General features: G+C 46.1%; 1 protein-coding gene across 2 annotated transcripts in view; it reads right to left on the bottom strand.

The window, feature by feature from the left end:
- The window catches only part of LOC119387980 (integrin alpha-11), a 56,959-nt gene extending 38,240 nt beyond the window's left edge, over window positions 1-18,719 (bottom strand). The window contains exons 1-5 of one of the 2 annotated variants that reach the window (XM_037655574.2): window positions 18,194-18,719; window positions 6,763-6,896; window positions 5,457-5,563; window positions 3,099-3,219; window positions 415-521 (exon numbers count right to left, since the gene is read on the bottom strand). In XM_037655574.2, the coding sequence (XP_037511502.1) occupies window positions 415-521; window positions 3,099-3,219; window positions 5,457-5,563; window positions 6,763-6,896; window positions 18,194-18,375 (651 nt within the window). In that variant the 5' untranslated portion in view covers window positions 18,376-18,719. The remainder of the gene's footprint in view (window positions 1-414; window positions 522-3,098; window positions 3,220-5,456; window positions 5,564-6,762; window positions 6,897-18,193) is intronic. The other variant, XM_037655575.2, reaches the window with a different exon arrangement.
- Between the last annotated feature and the right edge of the window lie 5,462 nt (window positions 18,720-24,181).

Genomic DNA, 24,181 nt, shown 5'->3' with positions numbered 1-24,181 from the left:
AATTGGACGTATACATGACATTATGAAATCGCGCCTCAGAGGTTGCTATAAGGTCGACTTCAGCGAAATCATTAGATTTGGCAAGCTTTCTGACAAAATCTGGCTAACACACATTTAAGCATGTCTTATGAGAATGCTCTTTGGCCACACATGGCTCTTGCGCCAATAAAACCCACTAATCATCATGAATATGAGAATTCCATATTTTTTGCGTCAAAATGCTGCATACGCTACGACATATTTATGTGCAATGAGATGCAGCTTATCCAAAGAAAGAAAGAAAGAAAGAAAGAAAGAAAGAAAGAAAGAAAGAAAGAAAGAAAGGAAGAAAGAAAGAAAGAAAGAAAGAAAGAAAGAAAGAAAGAAAGAAAGAAAGAAAGAAAGAAAGAAAGAAAGAAATATTCGCGCTCTCACCTCCGTGAAGGCCGCCGAGAATCCCAGCTCCGCAGCGTAGTAGTAGTAGTCGTAGTTCACCGACTGCTGGGCTGTTGAGGTACTTTGGTTTTGGTCTAGTTGGTCATCTGGGACACAAGTCACGCCGACACACCGACTACCACCACCACTCCGCTCGCTAGAATACGCCACGCTCGGGGCATTCACTGCACCCCCTGCACGTCTTTCGCGCTAAGCTTATCTTGATTAATTATATCTATTTCAAGCACTTTCGTCGCCCGATGCTCGAGATAGCATATACTTGCAGCTTGCGAAATCGCTTTTCTGCATATTAAAGATACCAAGATAGGTGCATCTGACGTATTAAAGAAAGATTAACGCTAGACAACGTTTTACCCTGACCGAAATGCTGATGCATCATCTCTTGTTAATGCACCAGTGTGCGATGTTGAGCCAGTTGGTTGAGCAAGGCACCGAGAAAAACAACCCAGCCAACCGGACCGCTGAAAGACGAAGCAACAGAAGCGCCGTGTTGTTTCATCTCTCAGCGGTCCTATTGCAGCGTTGTTGCCCTCGGAATGTTCCCTGTTGCTACCTTGCATTGTTATCTGAGAAAAGAGCGGGATCTTTTTTTTTTTTTTTAAGGCCTCAGCCACGGTATATTTGCCTCCGCGATCAAGTGTCATGATTTTTTGCAAGATCTTCAATGCATGGGCAAACAGCGAGTACAGCTGTAGTTTGGATGCCGGTGACATAATTGAAACAGCTCGCTGAAGCCACACCATGCAGCGAACGAGAGAAGAACAAGCGAGTAAGAACGCGCGCCACGTAGGCATTTAACGTTCGTACTCGGCATGCAACCGTGCAGTGGTATACAGCGAATGGCCGACAGGCATTCTAGGAACGGAGGGACGTAAATGTCTGCGGCAAATGCTCGTCGCAGGCGCATTCAACGGAGGGCAGGCTTTATTAGTAACAGGGCGCCGTATGTATACGTGTCGGCGTGACCTGCTTTCGCACAAGGCGGCGACCCTGTCGAATGGGCGCCGGGCCTTATCAAGTGGCCTTAAGCCTATATTAGCAACAGGACGCAGGGATATGTCGGCGTGACTTGCTTACACAAAAGTACAGGCATGCAGCATGCAGAGGTCTCAGGCACATTCAGTTGGCGCTCGTTAACGGAAATTAAGACGCCAGGCGCTACATGCGTAGTATATACGTGCGCAGAAGTAAGTTCTTTGTTACACGCACTGTTTTTTTTTTTTTTTGGCAAAAAGAGAAACGGGCATTTCGCGAAAGTTATCGGTGTTCCCGAAAGCAACGTAGTGGTATTCAATAAGTGGATGGGGAAGGGGAGCTGTGATATAATCTGAACACCAACAGAACAGACCGCTGACCGTCATGCGACGGGCCACGGATAGTTCTCAGATTCTTTCCGCTCTCTAAGCACATTCGTGCATGCCATGTTCTGGGCAGACCTGTTCAATGCATCTCTTACAAGAACATGCGAGCATGCATTCGTGTTTTGCATGCAAGTAAAATGATACGCAGAGAGACAGATGAATCACGCAGAACTTAGGCATATTATTGGATGTGATAGGCTCCTTTCTTATTCGTCTGTTCTAATAAGAAGCAATCTTTGTCGAGGTATGCGACCGAGTTCTGATCCATTCGTGCTGGGTCGTGTAGTGAAAAACCCGCAATGCAAAAGCGCGGGCATGTTATGCGCAAAAAAAAAAAAAAAAAAGCTGCGACAGACAGATCCTACGGGGGAGCTATTGACGCGCAGAAAATCGGTGGCGCGTATACGTCATGCAAAAAAAGAAAAAAAACAGCGACGAATCTACCGCAACTGAGAATACCCATTGAAGAGCCATTGGAGCTAAAACAAAGCGCTTGCACGGCCAAGTTATGCGAATAGTAAAGCCGCAACAACATACAGCCACAAGGAGTCCATGGCAGCTGGCGCAGCGCGGGCAAAAATAAAAGTGAGAAAAAGTGAGAAAAAATAAAATGCGAGAAAAAATAAAATCTGCAACAACAGACAGCTGCTTGCGGTTTCGCAGTTAGAACGAAAGCGAGCTCGTGAGCGGGCTATGCTAACAAAAAATAAATAAATCAAAACTACAACAGACAGACTACACTGGTCGAGGAGGCGATGGCGCAGGCGACCGCTCGAGCGTGTAGGGCATGCAAAAATGCAAAAACTAAATATATAAACAAAAAAGTTGCAAAAGCTGACAGCCTTTGCAGATGCGCAGTTAGAACGGGCTCTTTAGCGGGCAAGTTATGCGCTGTAGGAAGCGCTAAAACAACACAGCTCTTGTACTGTCTTTAATGCTATCAAACATGCCACTCGTGGCAAAACGTGCTCATTGGGAGAGCGTCACTGCGTACGCGGTATATTATTGGAGGTGTCTCTCATTATCACTGTATGCTATCGCATCCGTATTTACATTGTTGCTTCTAGCCAAAATAGACCTAGTAAGCGAAATAAGCAGCTCTTATAAGAATGCTCCGCACTATACGACAACTCCCCAGTAAAGAGTTTCTGCCTTACTTCTTAGTAGAGGCCTATGGAAGCCAGGAAGACCAAACGTGTATGGAGAAAAGATCGGCCGAATCACATCCGAAAGACGATGTGCATGCAGCCAGTTCCAATATCATTGAAAACGTGCAGCTAGCATGAAAAAAAGAATACTCACTTCTTTTGACTAGAGGGACTAGTTTCTTAGGTTGCCTGAGGTTTCGATCGAGCACGTAACATGCGCCATTAGCTAGGTAGACTCCGGACCACTTCTTGTTTTTCCACAGGGGTGCACAGGCCTGAAAAGGAAGACGGAACAAATTTCTTTCATGTCTTGCAAATGCGTTCGTTGTATACATTGCACTAACAAACGTCACGGAATAAACTTCAGAAGCAATAGAAACACATTTGATTTAAAGTGTCCTTCAAGTCAGGGCAGTCTCCGTATGAAGACGCGGACAAAAATAAAGCTAAAGAAAGAAAAGAATAAGATAAATGTGCGTTTGATGCTTGTGTCGCAGCCATGGTTAATTGCATTTAGCATTTGGTTACGCTTTGTTAGGCAACATCGCTGGCGACGCTTTGGATCGAAAGTTAAATGTTGTTCGAGACTATACGCAATTTTAGCTTTCAGTTGTGAAAAAAAAAAAACAAGAACAAACGCCCGCAGGGCAAGTTATGTGTGTAGCAATTTCTACGCGCTAAGCACGAGATGTGGTGTTTATAATGACGTGCAGGTTTTACCCGCAGATTCCTTTATCATTGCCAGGAAAACTACTATTATTATTGTTATAAGCAACACGGAAAGAGCAATACAATGTTCCGCCATAAATTCATCCACGCATATTTCAAAAACTTGAAAATGACATAGATACAAACATGTGTTTGTATATGTCACATTGACACATGTACACATGCAAAGGAAACGTACAAACACATGTACAAACATTCCCAACAGTCCAATGCTTCAGAAAGCTTGAAATTTTCCCCTCCACAGCGAAGTACGTTGATATTACGATCATTCGTTGCAAGTTCGCCCGGCTTCCGACGAAATCTAAAATATCACAGCGGAAGCCTGTCTTCAGTTCGGGATATTCCCGAGGCTATTGACGACAATGTATTCGTGACTCCAAACGTGTAAGTTCACGGGCTTTCCGTTCTCCGCAGGATACCTCGTCGTTAAGGTCTCAGATAACGCAGGGCTGTTCGAGCACAGTGGAGAACCTAAAGGATGCGCCGATTCCGGTTTACTTTGCGTCGCACAACACGCTTGACGCACTTCCGTTACTTGATGTGTCGCCTGAAAAGTGCGTTTTGGCCTTGGATATTAACGTTTTGCGCCGTAACTGCTGAATGCCTCTGAACATATCCGGTTGGATGTCGGTTCATTAATTTCGTTGACGTTTAAACGTAATACGTTACTGAAGACCATACTCTGCAATCAGTGACGTAGCAAGAAATTTTTTTCAAGGAGGGGGGGGGAGGGGAACGGTTGTCCCACACCCTGGCTACGCTAGTGTCTGCAATGTACTGTAGTTGCACCCATAACGACAGAGTTTTCATATAGCAGCCTATAACATGCAGGAATGAAGACTATGCAGCAATTAAGAGAGAGCGTAGTTGTTTTTATAACACAAATAAAGCGTGACTTTGTAATAAGAAGGGGGTACGGAGTTCCGACAAGATGTGCAGAAACAAAAAAAGACTGCCGGAGACACGATCATTCGTTGCCATAATTAAGTTTGACCAGTTCATCCACCGCAGAGGCCGTTGCTCAAGTGACAGCAAGAACCCGACTGGTCGAGATCTCCCTCGACTTCTCGTAACCTCGACCTCCTTCTCGTTTTTGTCGAAGTGATTTGCAAACGTGCGCATATACGAAACCAGTAAAGATTTCTCGGGTTGTTTATGCTGATGCATCATCTTGACATTGCCTGGCACCTCGTGTCGAAGCGCATGCAACAGAATCGTCCTCGATCACCGCCCTAATCTCTCCTCTCCGGTAAGTTGACCTTAACTGACGTGCATAGGCGTGCGCAAGTGGGCGAGGGGGTGGTGGCTAATACCTCGCCGTTGCATTGCGTTCTGATCGTAAGGGCCTCAGTGGGAGGGGGTCGGGAAGAGGAAGGGAGAAGCGCTGCAGTGAAATCCCCCCCCCCCCCTTCCTTCCCCGATGGAGACCGCTGCGCACGCCTATGCTGACCTGTTCCCCTTAAAGAATAAATTAAGAACGGGAGAAGGAGTGAGGTCAAATGAGGTCTACCAAACGTAGACTTCATTTGACTTCACAAGCGTTTGAATCGTGAAATGAAGGGATCGAATCCCGGCCGCGGCGGCCGCATTTTCGATGAAGGCGAAAATGCTTGAGGCCCGTGTACTTAGATTTATGCGCACGTTAAAGAACCCCAGGTGGTCGAAACTTCCGCAGCCCTCCAGTACGGCGTGCCTCATAATCATATCATGATTTTGGGACGCTAAACTCCAACAATTATTATATAATCGTGAAACATAAAAGATCTGCTCTGAAAACACTTACCACAACGCTCCCGTCGGGTGAAACGTCGAGGGACATGCCTAGGGTCATGTTGTCCTTCAGGTCATGGTAGCGCATAGTTTCGATGTGATCATCGTGGAGTTCGTTACCTGAAACGATTCGTAGCTTGATTATTTGACCACGAATGAAGGCGGTGGTGTGCTTAAGCCCTCGAAAACCGTTGCAGAGCGCTCGCTTTGCTGTTTTATTATCACGACGAACTCGAGTATCGCTCTGCACAGTGCGCTGTTTTACGTAGTCTTGCTTAATGAAATGAATCAAACGCGTTGTTTTGCACAAGAGACCGTCAGTGAGATTTGAGACCAGACGTGTACACATGCAGCATGCCACGTGTTGTGGGTCCCGCGCGTACAGCGTCCTCACAGCATTGTTATCTACCTGGGACCATGACCTTGACCATCATCTGCGCTGTGGGCCGTAAGGGCACTGCTGCACTTTGTCAAGACAACGGATGCCTGTTAACGTCCGTGATTGCCCGATGAACACTGTTTTTATGTGCGCGAACATCACCTATTCTCTATTTCCTTTAACTCTTCGTTTTCTGCCCACTAGTCCCTGCTGTAGTGGCAGCAAATCAGGCGTGCACGCACGCACGCACGCACGCACACACACACACACACGCACGCGCACGCGCGCACGCACACACACACACACACACACACACACACACACACACACACACACACACACACACACACACACACACACACACACACACACACACACACACACACACACACACACACACACACACACACACACACACACACACACACACACACACACACACACACACACACACACATACAGAGTCTTTTCTCTCTCTGTTTTCAGAATGTCAGTATTTATTTGGATAATCCTAAAAAACCGAAAGGCACTACATAGGGTTGGCGGTGGGACGGCACTAAAGTGAATACAAACGAATACTTGCTTTCTTGTTTGCAGAAATAAACAAAAATCGGTACAGTACGTAAAAAAATATAAATGCGTACTGCAATACAACTGCAATGAGTCAAATGATGAAAATTTTGTGCTAACATCACAAGGTCAAAGTTTCAGAAAGCACTTTGGAGAGCTCACAATTCATCATGATCAAAATTACATGCCACGCTTAAGCAGGGATAAGTAGAGCAAGGCAGGTTTGCGTTATATCACATATGAACGCAAACACCCGGTTAATGGTCCCGTGATGCGATGTATACCCAGTTCCTGCTCAGCTGCCGACAGGCACGCATTCATGTACTAGGTTTCCTGCTGCCGCAGCGTGTACAGTGCCATGCACCCTCACCCGTAGCGTCGACAACGAGCTCGACGCAGGGCCGGCCTTCCTCGAGCAGCGGACAGCGATACAGCACGCCGGGTTCGTAAATTCCCTGCCACTTTGGGTGCGACGAGTTTGCCCGGATGGCACCGACGAGGGCCCTGCGCAACCGCAGTGCACACTTAGTTTCAAGGGCACAATAAGCAATTTGGTATTACAACAAAAAAGGCAAGAAACAATGGCAGTACAATCCTCTTTCTTAACTTGAAAACAATCAGCAAAATGCTCATGGCTTATTTGCGGTCTGTGAGAGGTAAAAATAAGGTTCAAATCAAAGAGAGTAGAAAAACGCGGAAGACAAAAATGCAACAAACAAACAAACAAACAAACAAACAAACAAACAAACAAACAAACAAACAAACAAACGAACGAACGAACGAACGAACGAACGAACGAACGAACGAACGAACGAACGAAAACGTTGTGTGCATACTGCTGTGAAGCAACAGGCAGACCAGGTGTAAGTTTACGGCCTCATCGTTCTAATGGAAAAGAGACGACACTCATAATGACACGTGATCACCACATCCATTTTCGGATGAGCCTCTGCGATGGGCATCCAGCGTAGGTCGTTGCGAAGTCGAAGAGTAACTTGGTCTACATGGTCAAATGCCGCTACATTGTCGAATTCTTCATCTTGTTATCGTTTATTGGCCCACACGGAAGCTACGGTCTCTATGATTATAGCTCAAAACGCCGCCATTGCAGACCTTGACAATTTGCTTAAATTTCACAATGTCGAGAATAGAACGCCTGAGTGAACTTTGGCGCGCACGATAGCAACGCTGACACATTTCGAAGCCGATCGCGGAGGACACTATATAGCCGAGGACACCATATGTATACTATAGAGTCACAGTGTTCTAATTTCTCCATGATATATGTGGAACACATCCACTTACACAGGAAACGATGGATCTCATATAAAAGGAAGGGTGTGACAGCGTAGTCGACGTGTACACACCGTATACAGAATAAATTCTTAGTGTCAAGGAAACCGACCGCGCTCAGCGGGCATGCGAAAGAGGTGGGAAGAGGAGCTTAACTTTTGCCGCTATGGTGTCCTGGCACAAGCGCATCGATTTTTGAGGCGAGCAGTGCGGTTGTCGAAATCGCTCCTCGGCTCCGAGACGGAGGTGCGTTGCACTTTCAGGCACCTTCTTTTGCGAGAGCGCATGCATGACTGACTTCGTCAGTGGCCCGCGTTATTCTCGAGGCTGAGCCTAAAGCAGTTATGCAGTATATGTTCAGGGCGCGTTGCAAACTCTTACTCTTATGTTTTACTTAGTGGGCGGCTTGGTTTCCTGCCCCAGTGGAAAGCGCCATCCCTGCCCTCGTTTCTGCCCGTTCTGTGCACGCCCTCGAGCCCAATGTGTACGGCTCAACGCAAATCACCTTTCTTTAAAATATCGTTATTCATTTTCGACAGGGCGCGTTCGCGAACACGCTGTAGAGACCGTCGTCCGAACCCTTGGGCGCTCTGTTTAAGTGTGCCTTAATGACCTTTTATGTGCAGAAATAGGGCATGGGTGATGACTCATTTGCTTCCAAGAAATTTAAGGCTGGCCTTAGAGGGAATAATGTAACAGTGTTACGCTTGGGAGACTTTCACTGATGCATGCACTATAGCGTACGAGCATGCGATTATTTACTTCAGGCTGCCGAACGAGCAAAATATAGTGATAATGAGCATGTGCACAGCGGCTGTTGTGTAATGGGCAACAGAGCGAACAAAAATAAAAGGTAAACAGAGTAGATGGCTGCAGACAGCCATCTACTCTGCTTCGTTGAACAGGGAAGGTGGCTGGAGTCAACGCTATGACAAGTGGACTCGGTCATTTAACAGTGTATGATGTTAAAGCCGCACGAATCAGTCAAATCCCGGAATTGTGGGGATGCGATGTACAAGCCGAATTCAAGAAGAAGAAACGGGCATGTAGCGTGAAGGCAGGATAACCGCTGGTCATTGAGAGTAGCAGACTGGGTTACGAAAGAAGGCAAGTGGGCGATGGGGAGGCAGGGAGCTATAAGTGGGCAGATGAGATTAAGAAGTTTGCGGGGATAAAGTGGCCGGAGCAAGCACAGGACCGCATCGATTGGCGACACGTGGGAGACGCCTTTGTCCTACAGTGGGCATAATCAGCTGATGATGATTATTATTATGACGACGATGTACAAGTAAACTGTAGCGGTATAGGGTAGAGAGGTGAGCGAGTCGGAAACGATGCATACTTGGAAAACTAGCGCGAACACGACGAAGAAACAAGACGAGAAGGACGCAGGACGAGTGTCTTGTCTTCTTGTGTCTCCGTCGTGTTCGCGCTGGTTTTCCAAGTGTACTACAGTTTAGTTATCAACTCCCTGCCATTAAGGAAGTACTGCGAGACGTTCCGTCCACGACGAAAGCCGCCGACCCACAACAGCAACCGTACGTTGCCGCAGTTACATCCGCTGAGGATTCATGAGGGCTGGAAAACGGCCTTCCGCTCTGAAATCCGGTAAAAAAAAAAAAAAAAAAGGAGGAGGTTAGAAGCAAACACGACTCTCCTTCCCCGCCGATGTAGCGTGTGTCGCTGTAGCTCGCACGGCTTTTGAAATCGCGGCCCAGGGTGGGGCGCTTCCTTTCCGTGCTCACTGCGTGTATGATACACGCAGGGCGGAGGCGTCAGACAGCAGGACGACGGCGACGACTAACCGACTCGGGTGCGCGAACGTTTCTTGCGTGGGGCCTCGCCTCTGCATTCAGGGCGGGCCCGTGCTCAACTCTGTGCGCTGGTATCAACCAAAGACGACACCAACCCCCACACACTCTCCCCTTTTGCTCCTTCCGAGCCGCACTTCTTTCACACATCCTTATCAGGCAAGCGCGGAGTAAACGTACACTGAAAGGGCGGCCTGCCGCTGCTCACACTGAAGCGATGTATCTCAAGCTGTCATTAGGTCAAACGCGCGTCGTGATGTGTTTAGAAGCTGTAACTGAACTCTCAGTCAACGCCCGTTAGCCCAACATGACGGACAACCCGTTCACCTCCTATACGCCCCCTTCCCCCATCCCTCCTTTTTCGCCTAGCCCACACGCTTAAGCAACACTGAAGGGCGGCAGTCAAGTTTCTCCACAAGATGTCCTATACCCTATGCAGACTTGTAAGCCGAATACGGCCACAAAGACCATATTGTGCCTCTTAGAATCTACTGTACGTTACGAACGCTTGTTAACTGTTAGCGGGTATTCTGTGTGTCTTATTTCTCTGTTTTGCTTCTTTTTAATTTCTTTCTTGTCTATACTGTCTACGTGTTTTTCACCATTGCATAGCGTAGCCAACCGGGCACGTGCTTGGTTAATGCCATAATGTTCCTGTCTTCCCCTTTCCCTTTCTTTCTCTCTCTCTCTCTCTCTCTCTCTCTCTCATACACCGAATGCAGCAACTTCATTTCGTATTCGATTTGTCAAGTGTGACCGCTCTTTCCGTCTCCCATTATAGTCAACGCAGTCGTTATAGTCACTACAGCAGCGTCATTAATGTGTGAGTTGCCTTTCTGAAAAAAAAAAAGAATTAACGCACGGTTGACTTCAAAAGGTGGCGTCCGCCTCGTTATCCGCGTTTATAAAACCATACCAGATATATATACACTGAAGCTGAAAAACATTGGTTGGTTAATGGGGTTTAACGTCTCACAGCGACTCAGGCTACGAGTGACGTCGTAGTGGAGCTCTTCGGGCAATTTAGACCATCTGGGGTTCTTTACAGTGCATTGACATCGCACAGTACGTGGACCTCTGGCATTTCGCCTCCATCGGAATGAGTACGCCGCGGCCGCGATCGAACCCGCGTCTTTCCGGTCAGAAGCCGAGCACCATAACCACTAAGCCACTTCGGCTGTTAAATGCGAAAAAGAATGATCATACAACTCTAGATTGATCATAGCGAATGTCCCACCTTTATTCAATTTCAGCTTACTTTTATGGAACCAACACAATTATTGTCGCATTTAGGCAGTAGCGGCTAAGCTTTGACTCCGTAGAATTGCATCCCAGTGTATAAATGGGAATCTGACGAAGCAACGACATTCAGATAAGCGAACGTTACTGATACGAGCTCCAGTCGTTGAGTCATGGCTGCCTGTCCTATATAAGAGCCCATCCGCGATTCGGCGAGCGATTTCATGCAGCCCCAAGGTCAGCTGTCAAAGTACGTGAAACGACCGGATGTGATACGCTGAGTAAATGTCAAGCTCCACTCCAGCGAACAAACTGCTTGACGGTCGATCTTCGCTCTATAGTTCATGAATGTGGTGTTTTCTTGCGTACTTAACAAACTATAGTTTAATTATGGCGTTGATTATTACGTAAGTTCATGTAACTTAATTATCAGAAGTCAAACAAGATGCCCTAAAATTGTCCTGCAGGCCGTAGACTGCATTATAATTCTGACCCTTTGGACTATGAAACGGTTGTATATTACCTGCCCTTTGATCGTCCAATGGGAAAGATACCGTTCCTTCGTTTTAGCACAATTGGCATTTTTGACGTTGTATACAGCAGTATTACCTAAATAACTAACAAGGAGTTATATGACTTACATTAGATGCTGCGAAAAGGCACCCACTGAAATCCTGCGCTAACGTTCTAAGCAATGAAGGCAAGGCAAAGGCAAACTTCGCAAAACCTTGTTGTTCACTTCGAAAATTCTTTTCTCGCTTAAAACAAAAATAACTCTATTCAAACTTTCTGTATATTATACCAACAAAACATACTACACAACGATGCATAAGCCATATTTTTACTTGGACCGCTACATTGCGAAAATGAAACCGCAAAATAGGTCAAAATGCTATTTTTTCCAACTTTTTCACAATATTGTGGCAATGTTTCTGCTTCATTCACTCCCGCGGTATTTTTATCATTTATTATATGAACGTATGAAGCCCAAAATGCGAATATATTACTCGCGAGAAATATATGTGTTTTTTTCTAAAAAACGCTAAACTTGCAGCATTCTGCCATTTTTCGTCAAGGCCAAAAATAGTGAAAGTTAAAACAAATATGAATAAACTATCATATCACTCACAGATGTAGAGGGAGTACTGCGAGGGTAGAGCGACTGTGTTACTCTCGCCAGAGTTCTTTAACGCCGTGGGGGAGTAGTGGAGAGTTAGCCGCGGAACTTGCTCTTTCCTTGAAGGCAGAGTAAAAGAGACCGCGAACTCTCTGCTACTCAGATAGAGTTCCCAATCCACGGAACTCCCGCCCCGACGTAGCGTGAACAGGGTCGGGAACTCCCTCCTAAGCAGACGGAGTACAAACTAGCGCTAGCTTCTGGCCGACGCCGCACAGCGATATATAACTGTCTCTTAACCATAATCCTCCGAGCGTAGACGCCACAGATGTCACTTTATTGTGCAAGTTAATAGGAGAACAGACTGTTGGGCGAGTTGGTAATGCATTCTGTAAAAACTGCGCGAAAAACGTGGACAAAGGGAGAAACGGACGACACAAGCACAAGTTAATAGGATAGCTTTCAGTAATAACAAAAGAAAGTGTTTGTGATCGTAAACCTTTGGTTTCTGAAACGCCAACAGAGGCATGCTTCGAAGCCTCGAACATCGGAAAATTCTAACGCATCGCCAACTTAGTTTACGACACAAACTAATTGCCACTGGAATAAGGTAGACACTAAAGCATTATTGCAATAAAAGAAGAGTCGTGAGAAAAAAAAAAAAAAAAAACGTCCGGCAGGAGGAATCGAACCTGCCACCATAAGGTTCTCAGGCCGAGGTCTCTACCACTACGCCACGCCCCAACGCAGCACTCTTGCCGTAAAAAGACTAGTCAAGACAGAGTTCACCGCTCGACTTCATCTTTACGGGTCGCATACTGAAGATAGACGCGATCTTCCTTTTCAAATAAAATTCGCGTCTTCATAACACACAAAACAGCTGATGACCACGAATGACATTCAATAACCTGTATTTTCTCGCGCTATCGACGATACACCCGCACAGCGCCCGTGTCAATGTACTGATTTGCATCTGAATCGATAGGTGCAACTACATACATAACCGATCGCCAAACACCAAATTGAACGTGCAAGAAAGTATGCCATCATGTTAGTTCAACAAGGCGTACTAATTGACAAGTCTGTGTCTGCGAAGTGCCGGCGAGTGCGCCCGGCGGCTTTCGGTGGCTGCCGGGGTGCGTTTGCTGAAAGCGGCGTCGTAACGATGCCCATCGCTTCTTTTACGAACACCGCACGCAAGAAAAAATGGTTCATTCAGGTTAACCGATACTAAAGCTCTACTGTACACTCATTTTTACACGTCGGAATTGCGTATCCTTAAACCCAGAAGTGCCGACAGCATGTACACACGGACTCGGCAGGTGCGCTAGGCCTACCTTCGCTGGGAGTCGTACGGGTCATATTGAGTGCGACCGATCTCGGCGCAAGTGGCTGACGAAGGTTGAAGAATGCGCATTTTATCGTCGAAAGCTTTGAATGCATTAAAATGCAACCGAGGTTGAGCGAAAGTGCGAGAATCGCCAGAGATGCGCTTGCATTGTGGTGATGTTGACCGTCGTTGATTTTCTGGCGTACGTGCCGCGCCTGCCGCGGCACCGCATGTCCGAGCGGACGCCAGATCGTAACGTCGTAAAGTATTCATCAGCCATCCCTGGTAAAAGATCGCCGCAAGTGTATTTGTAAGCGCGTGACTACAACTCTCAGATTTGGGCATGAGCGGCTGTACGGTATTGAGCCGATATCATAGAGTCCCAGCTGATATTTGGAATTTACGAATGAAAACAGTGTTGAATATTATGCTGTTTTATAGTAAAAGATCGATGTGCCAACAGTATCACAATAGATCATTAGATATTTACACGTGTTCCATGTACATTTGCTGTGTAAATACGCACAGCAGAGCTTTTGCCACTGGCACTGGAAGGGGGGCCAGACATCATGGATATATATACCGGTTACCGGGTGTATGGTTGTGTGCAGCGCCAGTAGTGCATATGTTCAGTGTTGCTGTGTTGTGTATGAATGAGTGTGCGGGTGTGAGTTCTGTGTATGTTAGAGGTAAGTTTGAGGCATTTCAGCCAGGTTCACTGTTACATTGTAGAAAACGTACGAAGGATTTCTTTTTTTTCCCTTTTTTTTAAACGTTAGTCCTAGCAGCAAGAGCGATTCTACTCTTGGAGGGAGTTCATGCACTCTAGCCCAACCAGCATTGTAAATCTCTGCGAGGGAGTAGCGCAATTCCAGCCGAGAGTCTATGTACTCCATTTCAAAAGCGTGACTTTACTCTGGCGAGGGAGCTTGTTCACTCTGGTTCAGCCAGAGTACCAGAACTCTGTCGAGAGAGCATGCCTACTCTGTGCAGCAGAGAGTTCCCAGCACTCCTGAAAATGGAGTGAAATATGGGACAAGCGTTTACTCTCGCAAAGAGAGTTGCTAGCACTCTCTTGCCGCTGTGAGTGATAGTCATGAAAGATCAGCGCCTTCAGATTGAGAAAAAAATTCTTGCGTAGTAATGGCTTAAACCAGTAACTTTGTATAAATTACTTTACTTCCATTCGCAAAGTTCGAAGCGCTCGCTAGGCGACACTACATTTTTTCCCGAAATATAACGCCTCAATAACTGGTTCTCACACTCACATATACTAGCACGATTTTTTTCAGCATCATCGTAGATGGTCAAAAATCCACCGAGTCCACTTGATATGGAATGACCCATATATCAGACTGACCATTGTTTCATGGCTGTTCTGGTGAATGGGGTGGGAAACATTTTATGAGCAGGATTGAAAATGAAGAGGTGATGTGAGAGGGAGCTAGTCGTTGATGCATTACCTATATGAGAACGCAGTAAACTAAAATCAAACAGCAAATTTCCACAGTTCGTCTCCTCTTGTGTCTGTAGCTGTACGCCCATATACATATTTTTTTCTGGTGTGATTATCTATCAGCAAGCTCCACTTTATTTTGTTTTAGTTAAATATCTTTGAAGCTATGGTACGTGCACTTTACAGAATCGCGACATATGTTTACAATTACTAGCAGTACGACAGGACAGTGCTTTGTACTGGAGCTTTATACCATCCCCTCCAACTCCCTCAATATTTCCCATGATGCCAAGAGAAAGAGAGAGAGACCTCTCCCTATACATTGTACCTTACAACTTATAGGCGGGAAAATATCGGAACTTGCGCGCACTTAGAGGGACTAAGAATTACCCGGCTAATAGTGGGCAACTCCCCACGATTTGGTAACACACGTCGCCCTCGCCCCAGTCCAAAACTAGAATCCTGTATAAATGTGTGTATGATATAAATGATGCTTTTAAACTTCTTAAAATTTCAGAATGTTTGGCAATATTTGCTGCAATCTGAAAACCCAAATAAACTAATATGCTTCGAACAGTCGGCACACTGTCACTTTCTTTCTTTTTTTTTTCTGAATGCCACACATTTTGTTTATGTAGGTCCAGCGGTTGCCTAATATAAGCATTTTCCCGTTTCGCGTACCCCGGATACATGAAATCGGACTTGTCCCCTTGCTAACGCCTTCTAGCCAGCACATAGGAGAAGCACTTTACTCTGATGTCCAAACTTTCCTGGCTCCTTTCCTGCGGCCTCCTACAGTCTTCTCAACTTCCATACGCTTATACAGCTTCATTCACTTCGCCGGCAGAAAGTGTCGTAAGCGCATCTCTCTAGAAACCCAGCTGCCCTTGCGCGTAACCTTCACTTGAACTTGACCGGCACTTAGCTGAAAGGCAGTCCTCTTTCAACGCCCCCTCCCCCCCTACCACCGTTTTCCAGCCAATCCAGCTTTTATCTGTTAGTTGTTCGATTGTTCAAATAACACCTTATGACAGTATGTATGCTTTCTTTTATGTATTCAGTGCTTTACTTGGCTAGACTGATTGACTAATTGATTGATTGATTGATTGATTGATTGATTGATTGATTGATTGATTGATTGATTGATTGATTGATTGATTGAGTGAGTGAGTGAGTGAGTGAGTGAGTGAGTGAGTGAGTGAGTGAGTGAGTGAGTGAGTGAGTGAGTGAGTGAGTGAGTGAGTGAGTGAGTGAGTGAGCGAGCGAGCGAGCGAGCGAGCGAGTTTGGCCTAGTGGTGACATGACTTCTGAACCCATATGTCATTAGACTGGCAATGAAACTTTTCGATCAAGCATGTTAACAACGTATTTAAAGTTGTAATTGTTACACAGCTTGGTTTGTGAAAAAGCGATCTACTACTAAGCACTTTTCAAATAAACAGCTCTCGATCGACGTTAGTTAATAATTAGTTATCAGCCCATTTGTCAACAACCTGCTCTGTTCATTCTGTTCGCAGTATCACCTCAATCGCGTAATAACGTTTTACGTTATCTGCATACTTGATGGTCTCTGTGCTATTCACAAGAGCAGTTGTGCATTCGTAGCGGTTGTGTTCTTGCGTCCTATCTGCACCAGAACGCGGCTACTATGGGCGGGAATCAACCCCATGACGTCGGGTTCAGCAGCGGAACGCTGTAACGTACTGTACTGTACTGTACTGTACTGTACTGTACTGTACTGTACTGTACTGTACTGTACTGTACTGTACTGTACTGTACTATACTATACTATACTATACTATACTATACTATACTATACTATACTATACCCATGAGGACATCGCAATGAACCAAGTTCATTCACTCCTGACATTCATATGGCATGTGTTTCTTCCGTGAAATCAAATCCTAACTTATCGCATCTCCCTTCTCGTCTCCGGGGGAACGCTTTCTGCTTCTTTAAATAAAATGTCGCATCCTGAGCTTAATCACACGCCTTGCTTCACCCTATCAACCTGCATATCTCATCGCACGGGACGCGAGTTTCTCAACCCCGCGTCGTTACTATATTGTTTCCTTTGTAGTTTTTTTTTTCAATTCTTAGAACACTAAGATTGCCACAGTATCACCCTTTTCACGTTCTGAGCCGGTATTCCCAGAAGCTTTTCTTGAAGTGGCGACCACGATCATCTCGCTTTCAGCGGTCATAATAAATGAGTAGCGGACTTTTTGTGAATACTGCCGGGGGCCTTGGTAAGTTCTGCACAGAGTATCAAATGATATTCAACATTCTGTTTAATGCATGTTTATAATTTCTGAACCCAAGTATTATGCAATCCTCTAGAGGAACGTCCTGAAAGAAATAAAAAGGGAAATGAAACATGGCGTGGACTTCGAGCTTCCGACCAGAACGATGTAAGGAAGCGGTCTCGGTCGCTGATAAGAACGTCCTCTGTGAATCTGTATTGTTGTACGATGTTATTTTGCGCCACTGCCTCTTTAAACTGCCGTACAGAATAAACCAGCGCTCAACTCTTCGGAAGAGCACTATCATATTTCCGCCCGGGTACACAGGAGATGAAGTTGTATAAGCGGTGATTATGTGTGCTTGGTAGGGGGAGGGAGGGGAGAGAAAGAAAGGCATGCAGGGCCAGTACGCAGAAACCAATAAATAATGTCCTTCTTTGATTAACGAATAGTACAATGGCCTAATGCACGTGTATTAAACAGTTTTGAACCAACAAAGCAATAAGCTTTCATCACAATTGTTTCTGATCGCAGCTTAACACAGGCACCGCGAGCGGCTTGGTACAAAAGGAACAACTGGGAGTTCTAGGACTTACCATGCAGCTGCACAACACTATGTTCGCTTATCAATGCTTTCATAAATTCTGAAATAAAGTTTTTGTTTATATCTCTTAGTGCACAGCACAAATAGGTGTATCGTGTGCTTCAGATGACATCGACTCCGAAACAATACAACCATCGTCGAAACATGTACGTTTATGCCAGAAGCTACTGTGAATTTCTTCACAACCCTTGCAGTTTAGCAGCGCATTTGGTCTCAAGTTAATTGGGGAATAAATGTATATGCGTACAGAAGTTTCAATCTACGAACGTGATTCTTATAACTTCAAGTATGTAAAACGACGACCAGTTTGATGTTAGCCTAATACCGGTTCTCTTCACAAGTGGCGCAGACTGAAAGCATTAAAAAATTAACCGCGGTTACAATAACTAAACTTAATTCGGCAAGTACGAAAGTCAACCTTAGAAGAAAGGTTGCGTCGACAAAACTCAAAGTGAAGTAAACCGCAGAAAAGTTTCAATAACTAAAGTGTTCCGACGTCTTTTCGAGCATGTTTCTCGGCAAAACATGCACAGCGCCCTTCAAACTGTGCTGACAGCATTGCTGACGTTGCCCTGTGAACTATTCATCAGCAATGCATACATGCAATGCTCCAATGCATGCTCCAATGCATACATGCAGTGGCATACATGCTTATACAACTGTGAAGGCCCGATAAAGTACTTTCTACTGGCGCATGTACTCACTGCATTCCAAGCTTGCCGCCCTCATGCAAAGCCACGGAGTATCCAAAGTGACTTCCCGCAGGTCCTGGTCCGGGTAGCACCACAGGATATTGAGTGTCCAGGTTGAACGCGGGCGTCCTCATCATCCAGAGGAACACCAGGAACAACGGGAATAGAGCCGGTGACGTAGAATATCCCGCCATGATCGGAGTTAGTTGGATCGTTGCCTCTCGTGGGCCAGAAGTGCCAGCTCCGGCTGTGAAACCGCGGTGGCTCCAGACACGATGCGCCGCTCTCAACGTCGGACCACCTCGGCGTCGTGCGGCGGCAACCCCCCGCTGTTACTCGACTGCCGATCGCTTCGCGAATAAAAGAAACAAAGGGCGCGATAATAAAACGCGCTTCCTTGGGGCAAACATCCGTCGCTCGCCGGCATCCGGCGACGGAGTGGCGGTGGCAGCAGCGGTGATACGTTCCTTCCCCTGTCGCGCACGTGCGCGCCACTCGGGGCGCCTCGGAAAACCGCAAAGCTCGTCGCGTCGTCGCTGAAGCCGTGTGTGACAGCCCCAACACCACTGCACTGAGACGACGCCCCGCACGCGACTCTCTTTCTCCCCTCTAGTTTCACTGCGCGACGCGCGATCACTGCAAATGCAAAGCGCTGTCGCACCGGCAGCTCTGGCAGCTCTGATGTAAGGGAGTCGCTCGTCGTCTCATTTGCGGCTCGCTGGACATTCTTCAAATGCGCTGCTCGCGTTTCAGGCGCGCCGAAGTCACGCACGCGTCTCAATTGTGCCGCCGCGTACCACGGAATCGGGTAGCTTGAGTCAACTTCCCGGTGACGGCCACGCCGGCGTACGACCGGTGTCCTTGGGGGAGGGTACCGAGGAGGCGAAAGCCACCGCTGATTCAAACAGGTGCGAGCAAGCGCGAAGCCGTGCCGGTCCCCGCCTTGCCACGCGAGTCTGTGCTACTTACACCTGAACGAGTAAAGAGCGGAGGGACCAGTGTTTACTCCGCCGTCTCCTGGTACACCGAGTGTCCCCACAGATTTAAGACGGGCTTTCCCGGCGGCCGGCAGTAAAGTGTGCCGCGACGGCTCATCGCTTAACCCGATGTGACGTCATCCAAGGCGCCCACACGCCGGTTCTTACTCAGGGGCCTATCGAGGCGGCAACGGGATTGGAAATGAGTTGTTCGCGACTCCGCCCGCAGGAGTGAATGAGCTTGGCGCCTCTCCGCCCGTTGCGCAACTGTGCTGGCCGTCGTCTGCGGCTTTCGCATCTTATACCAGTGTAATCGTGTTTTCCTTGTAATTTGCGAGACATTATACAGGAGCTGGTTCAACGGGTATACGAAGATATCTAATGAACTAGGCGCGTGCCTTGAGAGGCGGCCGTTGCATGTGCATTGCGCAAGCGAAACGAATCGATTACTTTCGCTTTCTGTCTTAGTCTCGCTGCCTGACGCACGTTTGCTGGATTACGTGTAATAGACTTAGTATTCAGCCGACGAGAAAACAAAAAAAGAAAAAAAAAATACTGGAGGATGTTAACAGGGTAAATCTTGCGAACGACATCGAATCTTACTGCGATCAGATCGCTGTCGTTAGCCGAAGTGTCACGTGCATTTTGACGGCAATGTGACATCTTTCGACGATATGAAGTTGACCAAACACATGTACTGGGAATTTTCCTGCTTCTCCGTGTGCTTTGACGACTGAACCTGACGACTAAACCTGACGCATGTGCTTGTTTATTAAATTACGCGTTACATATTGTGTAGTTAACAGTAACAGTGCTGCTTTGTGAGAGACTGTGGTGCGGCAATAGGTGTGCTCATAGGCGTGCGCAAGGTTCCCCATGTTGGTCGAGTCCAAAGGACAACATGCTTCACGATTGAAGAAAAAAATGAAAATGAAGAGATGATGATGATGATGATGCTATCTGGGATTTAACGTCCCAAAATAAAATGAAGAGATGACGTGCTTCTCATAATGGGCACCCTGGCTTTCTTCAAGATGGGAAGTAAGCAGTTCTTGGAATGCATCATCAGGGGTTTTCGGCCGCCATTATCGTCAAGAACCTTCGTGGCCGTAACTGAGTAAACGAATTGAGCTGCCCCCCCCCCCCCCACCCCCCACACACGCATAGGAGATCGGAGGGGTGGGGGGTGATAGGGGGGCAGACTTGTACACGTTGCAGAAAATAAGTAATCGAATACAATTACAATGACTCTTTTTTTTCAAAATGTAATTGATCACAGTGGTCAATTACAGCCCCAGCAAAGTAGCTGAGCAATTAAAGAAATGTAATCGATTAATCTTGCGCTACTTTCCTTGAAAATTTTATTGCCGTAACACACAATAGCGCAGGTTTACTCAAACTACAACGAACTACTGTGGCTTGCATGGTAGAGAGAAGGCTGGAAGCTTGCGTGGAGGCTGGGAGGCTTACTGCGACTTCCGTGATATAGTCTTATACGTCGTTAACTTTCAACGGGAGTTGTTTTTCAACGTTGTAGTTGCTGATTCTTCCGCGTTACCCCTTTAAGAGGTCAGTTGCTGTACACTGAACACTCTCTCAATGCATGCGCTGGAGGGAAGGGCGGTATTATAACGTAGGAGCACCTTGCACGCCAGCTCGTAGTTGCGCAATGCTTCCATACTATACTGTCCATGTCCTCTAGGAAGCGTCGCGCTTCGCTGTTGCTGGCGCTCGGGAAAGCCGTTGCAGGTAACGCCAAGGAAAAGGTGAAAAAATGGGCTTTGTTGGGACTTCCCGTCTTATAGGATGGGGGGTCCCTAGAGAGCGGCGCATATTTTTCGGGACGAGAACTGCCGTTGAAGACTGGTAACAAAACTTGATTTTGGAAGAAAACAAGTAATTGATTACAGGTAATCAATTACAAGAAAATGTAATTGAATTACCTAGAACGTTACAGTTTCGAAAAAGTAATCGATTATATTACAAAGTTACAAGAAAACGTAATTGATTACAAGAAATCGATTACTTGTAACGCGTTGCGTACAACTCTGTTACAATGGGGCAGGGGGGGCGGGGGTTCCCCCTGCCGCCATCGTGAGCTTGCCTCGTGAGCATGCCCCGGGGGGAAAGGGGTGGGGGTGGGGGTGGGGGTGGGGGTTCCCTGCCTCCATCGTGAGCATGCCTGTGGGTGTGCTCATTTAACGAAGCACAGCATTCATTATTGTTACGTTATTGCGCACCGCTTAGAAGACAAAGACTGAACCACACGAACACAAGCGCTTGTGTTCGTGTGGTTCAGTCTTCGTCTTCTAAGCGGTGCGCATTAGCGTGGCAATGAATAGACACCAACTGACGTCCAAGCAAGTACCCTTATAAGCATTCATTAATTGACATTCAAATTTTGCAGGAATTGCATGGGGCAGTGATGTCTCTTCAGACAGTCGCCACGCATAACACCAGTTATCTAAACAGCTAAGACTATACCGACCAAACAAATCCTACAGTCAACGTCAGCATCAATAACTCTGCTCCAAATATGTTACAAGTTTGAGCAGGGCGTTTTTTAGTCTACTCCGACACGGTGTGATCTTCAGTAATATATAGGCGAGAATAGCCGGCTCTCACCAGCATACATGGCAATACCTCCTGAAAGACCTCGTTATCGAAGTTAAGACGTTGACACTATACAGTTGACTGTGCATATAACAGTTCTCTTGACTGTTATTCAGGATGTTGTTCAGTGACACTCAGTATTGAAAGAGCATTGTTGTGCCTCAATCTCTTTAAAGAAAGAAAGAAAGAAAGAAAGAAGGAAAGAAAGAAAGAGAGAAAGAAAGAAAGAAAGAAAGAAAGAAAGAAAGAAAGAAAGAAAGAAAGAAAGAAAGAAAGAAAGAAAGAAAGAAAGAAAGAAAGAAAGAAAGAAAGAAAGCGGAGCCTGACGGAGTTTGACGGAATGCGAAGGACAGACCTGCTGCAGCAGCAAACAATGCCAACGCGTCGCCCCGTCAGAAGTACGGAAGCAGCGAAATGCTGAAAACCTCAATCCAGTCTGTTGTCGCAGTGACGCGCGCGTGCATTTTTCGTCGCAGTTTTCCAGGCCGGTGCGCACGTGAGTGCGAATGACTCAGAACCGCGCAGCGATGCTTGACAATAGCTGCGCCTGGAGCAGAGGGAGCAATGCGACGTACAGCGTATACGCAACGAATAAGAGGCAAATGTTTGAATGTGTGGATGATATTCGATCGTACTTGTCGCTGATGTGTGCGAGGAGGGTCAGGGAGAAACTAATCAACGTACTTAATAAAACGTAAGTTATTTCGCCTACAGATAGGCGGCGCGAGCACATAGATCCCGGAAGCGTTAATTGAGTAACATGAAGAAGCAGTCAAATGATCATTAATTAGCAACTTTTATTATTAATCAATAATAATTTATGAGGACTGAAGATTGGTGAAGGAAGGTGAAATTATACATCAAGCTGGGTGGGAACGAAATGGGGGTCACAAGTTTTTTTTCTTTTACCTTAAGGTGACACGACCTTACTTCGTAGGTGGTGCCAAGAACGTTAAATGCGAATAAATTTATTACGTTTTGTAGAACACGGGTAAGAATTCTTCAAAATGTTTTTAAAAAATGTAGGCAATAAACGAAAGAAGTGTAGCCTTTGAGACTGGACTATTATTCACAAAATGGTCTTACGCTACCCTCCCCCCTTCCGTTTATCTTGCATTCGCGGTAACTAACATTTATTCATAATAAAAGGCGGCCGGACAGTGGCAATAAGAACGTTTATATAATATATTATCTTATATATAACGATTGCTTGATATCTACTTTTCGGAATAGTTCAAGCTCAGAGTGCATTCACACGATCCAAGGAGTGTATTCTGTGCAAGTCTGACACGCTATCGTATGTAGGCCTAACTTTGATACATAATTATAGCCTGCTATATGCATTGACGCAAAAGAAAGAAGCAGCAGCCATCTGTTGTTAGCGCACCGCCGATGGAAACATGCGCATAGCCGGCATGGCCTCTCCGTTGCTTGGTAGTTTTAAATGTCGTTTTGCATTTTATCAACATAATCTATATACGGTATCCGATGGCCCCGAGTAGCTCTTCCTATGCCGCTCGCAGTAGTTGTGTCCCATTGCTTTTGTAGCTGTTTTTTCCCTTGGTTTGAAAAAAAAAAAGAAACGCATAAAATAAGTTCCGCTCACTACGAGTAGCTCTGGGCTATAATTATGTAAATGGAAATATCTATAGTATCCTACTGCTAAAAGCAACGTGTCCCCGTCTGCGAGTGCGTTCCACGGGAAAGGTATACGAATAAGGATAAAAGAAAACTCACGCAAAGACGAGAATTATTTGTGTATACATGATATGCAGATTAGGAATCCGAATTGAGCCCGAACAGCTCCGTTTGCCTGGTCCTCTAACGTTTTGAATATACTGGAGCTCTTTATTATCATTATTTTATTTGTGCGCTGTAGCTTCGATTGAACCAGAATTGAGCCAAGGGGCTTTTGGAAGATGCCTTTGTTCTTTGTACAGTTACACAACTTACAGCAATTAGGAGTACGACTGTCTTCCTTTTTTATATTTCGTTACACATAAAATTTGCGTTGCATTACTGGGTTTTGAAGCTAGTGAGACCTTCCACAGGTATTGTTTTACCGTAAGTGTCATAGGCTACCAAACAAGAAGTCGCACGCCGTAAATATAGCGGAACCGGAACGCGGTCAAAAAATAAAAAAAAGTGTATGATGGATTTTAGTGCATATTAGACGGAACGACTGCCTTTTATTTGCCTCTCGGAGTCACAAGATAACCTCGATATTAAATAGCGAAGTTCCTGCGCGAACATATGCAGTGAGCACTGCCTTACGTCATGTTGAATTGCCAATGAGCCCGCGCTGTCTTTGTGTGCGCAGCGTGCGGTGCTCAACCAGTAAATCGCTCTGGATGATGGCAGCTTCAAGTCTCAATTTTACCACTGACCAAGTTTCATTTATGGCCATGAG

Source organism: Rhipicephalus sanguineus, chromosome 3 (assembly GCF_013339695.2).
Source record: "Rhipicephalus sanguineus isolate Rsan-2018 chromosome 3, BIME_Rsan_1.4, whole genome shotgun sequence".
Taxonomy (NCBI): Eukaryota; Metazoa; Arthropoda; class Arachnida; order Ixodida; family Ixodidae; genus Rhipicephalus; species Rhipicephalus sanguineus.
Note: the sequence above shows the minus strand (reverse complement) of the source record. Positions and strands in the feature narration are given on the sequence as shown.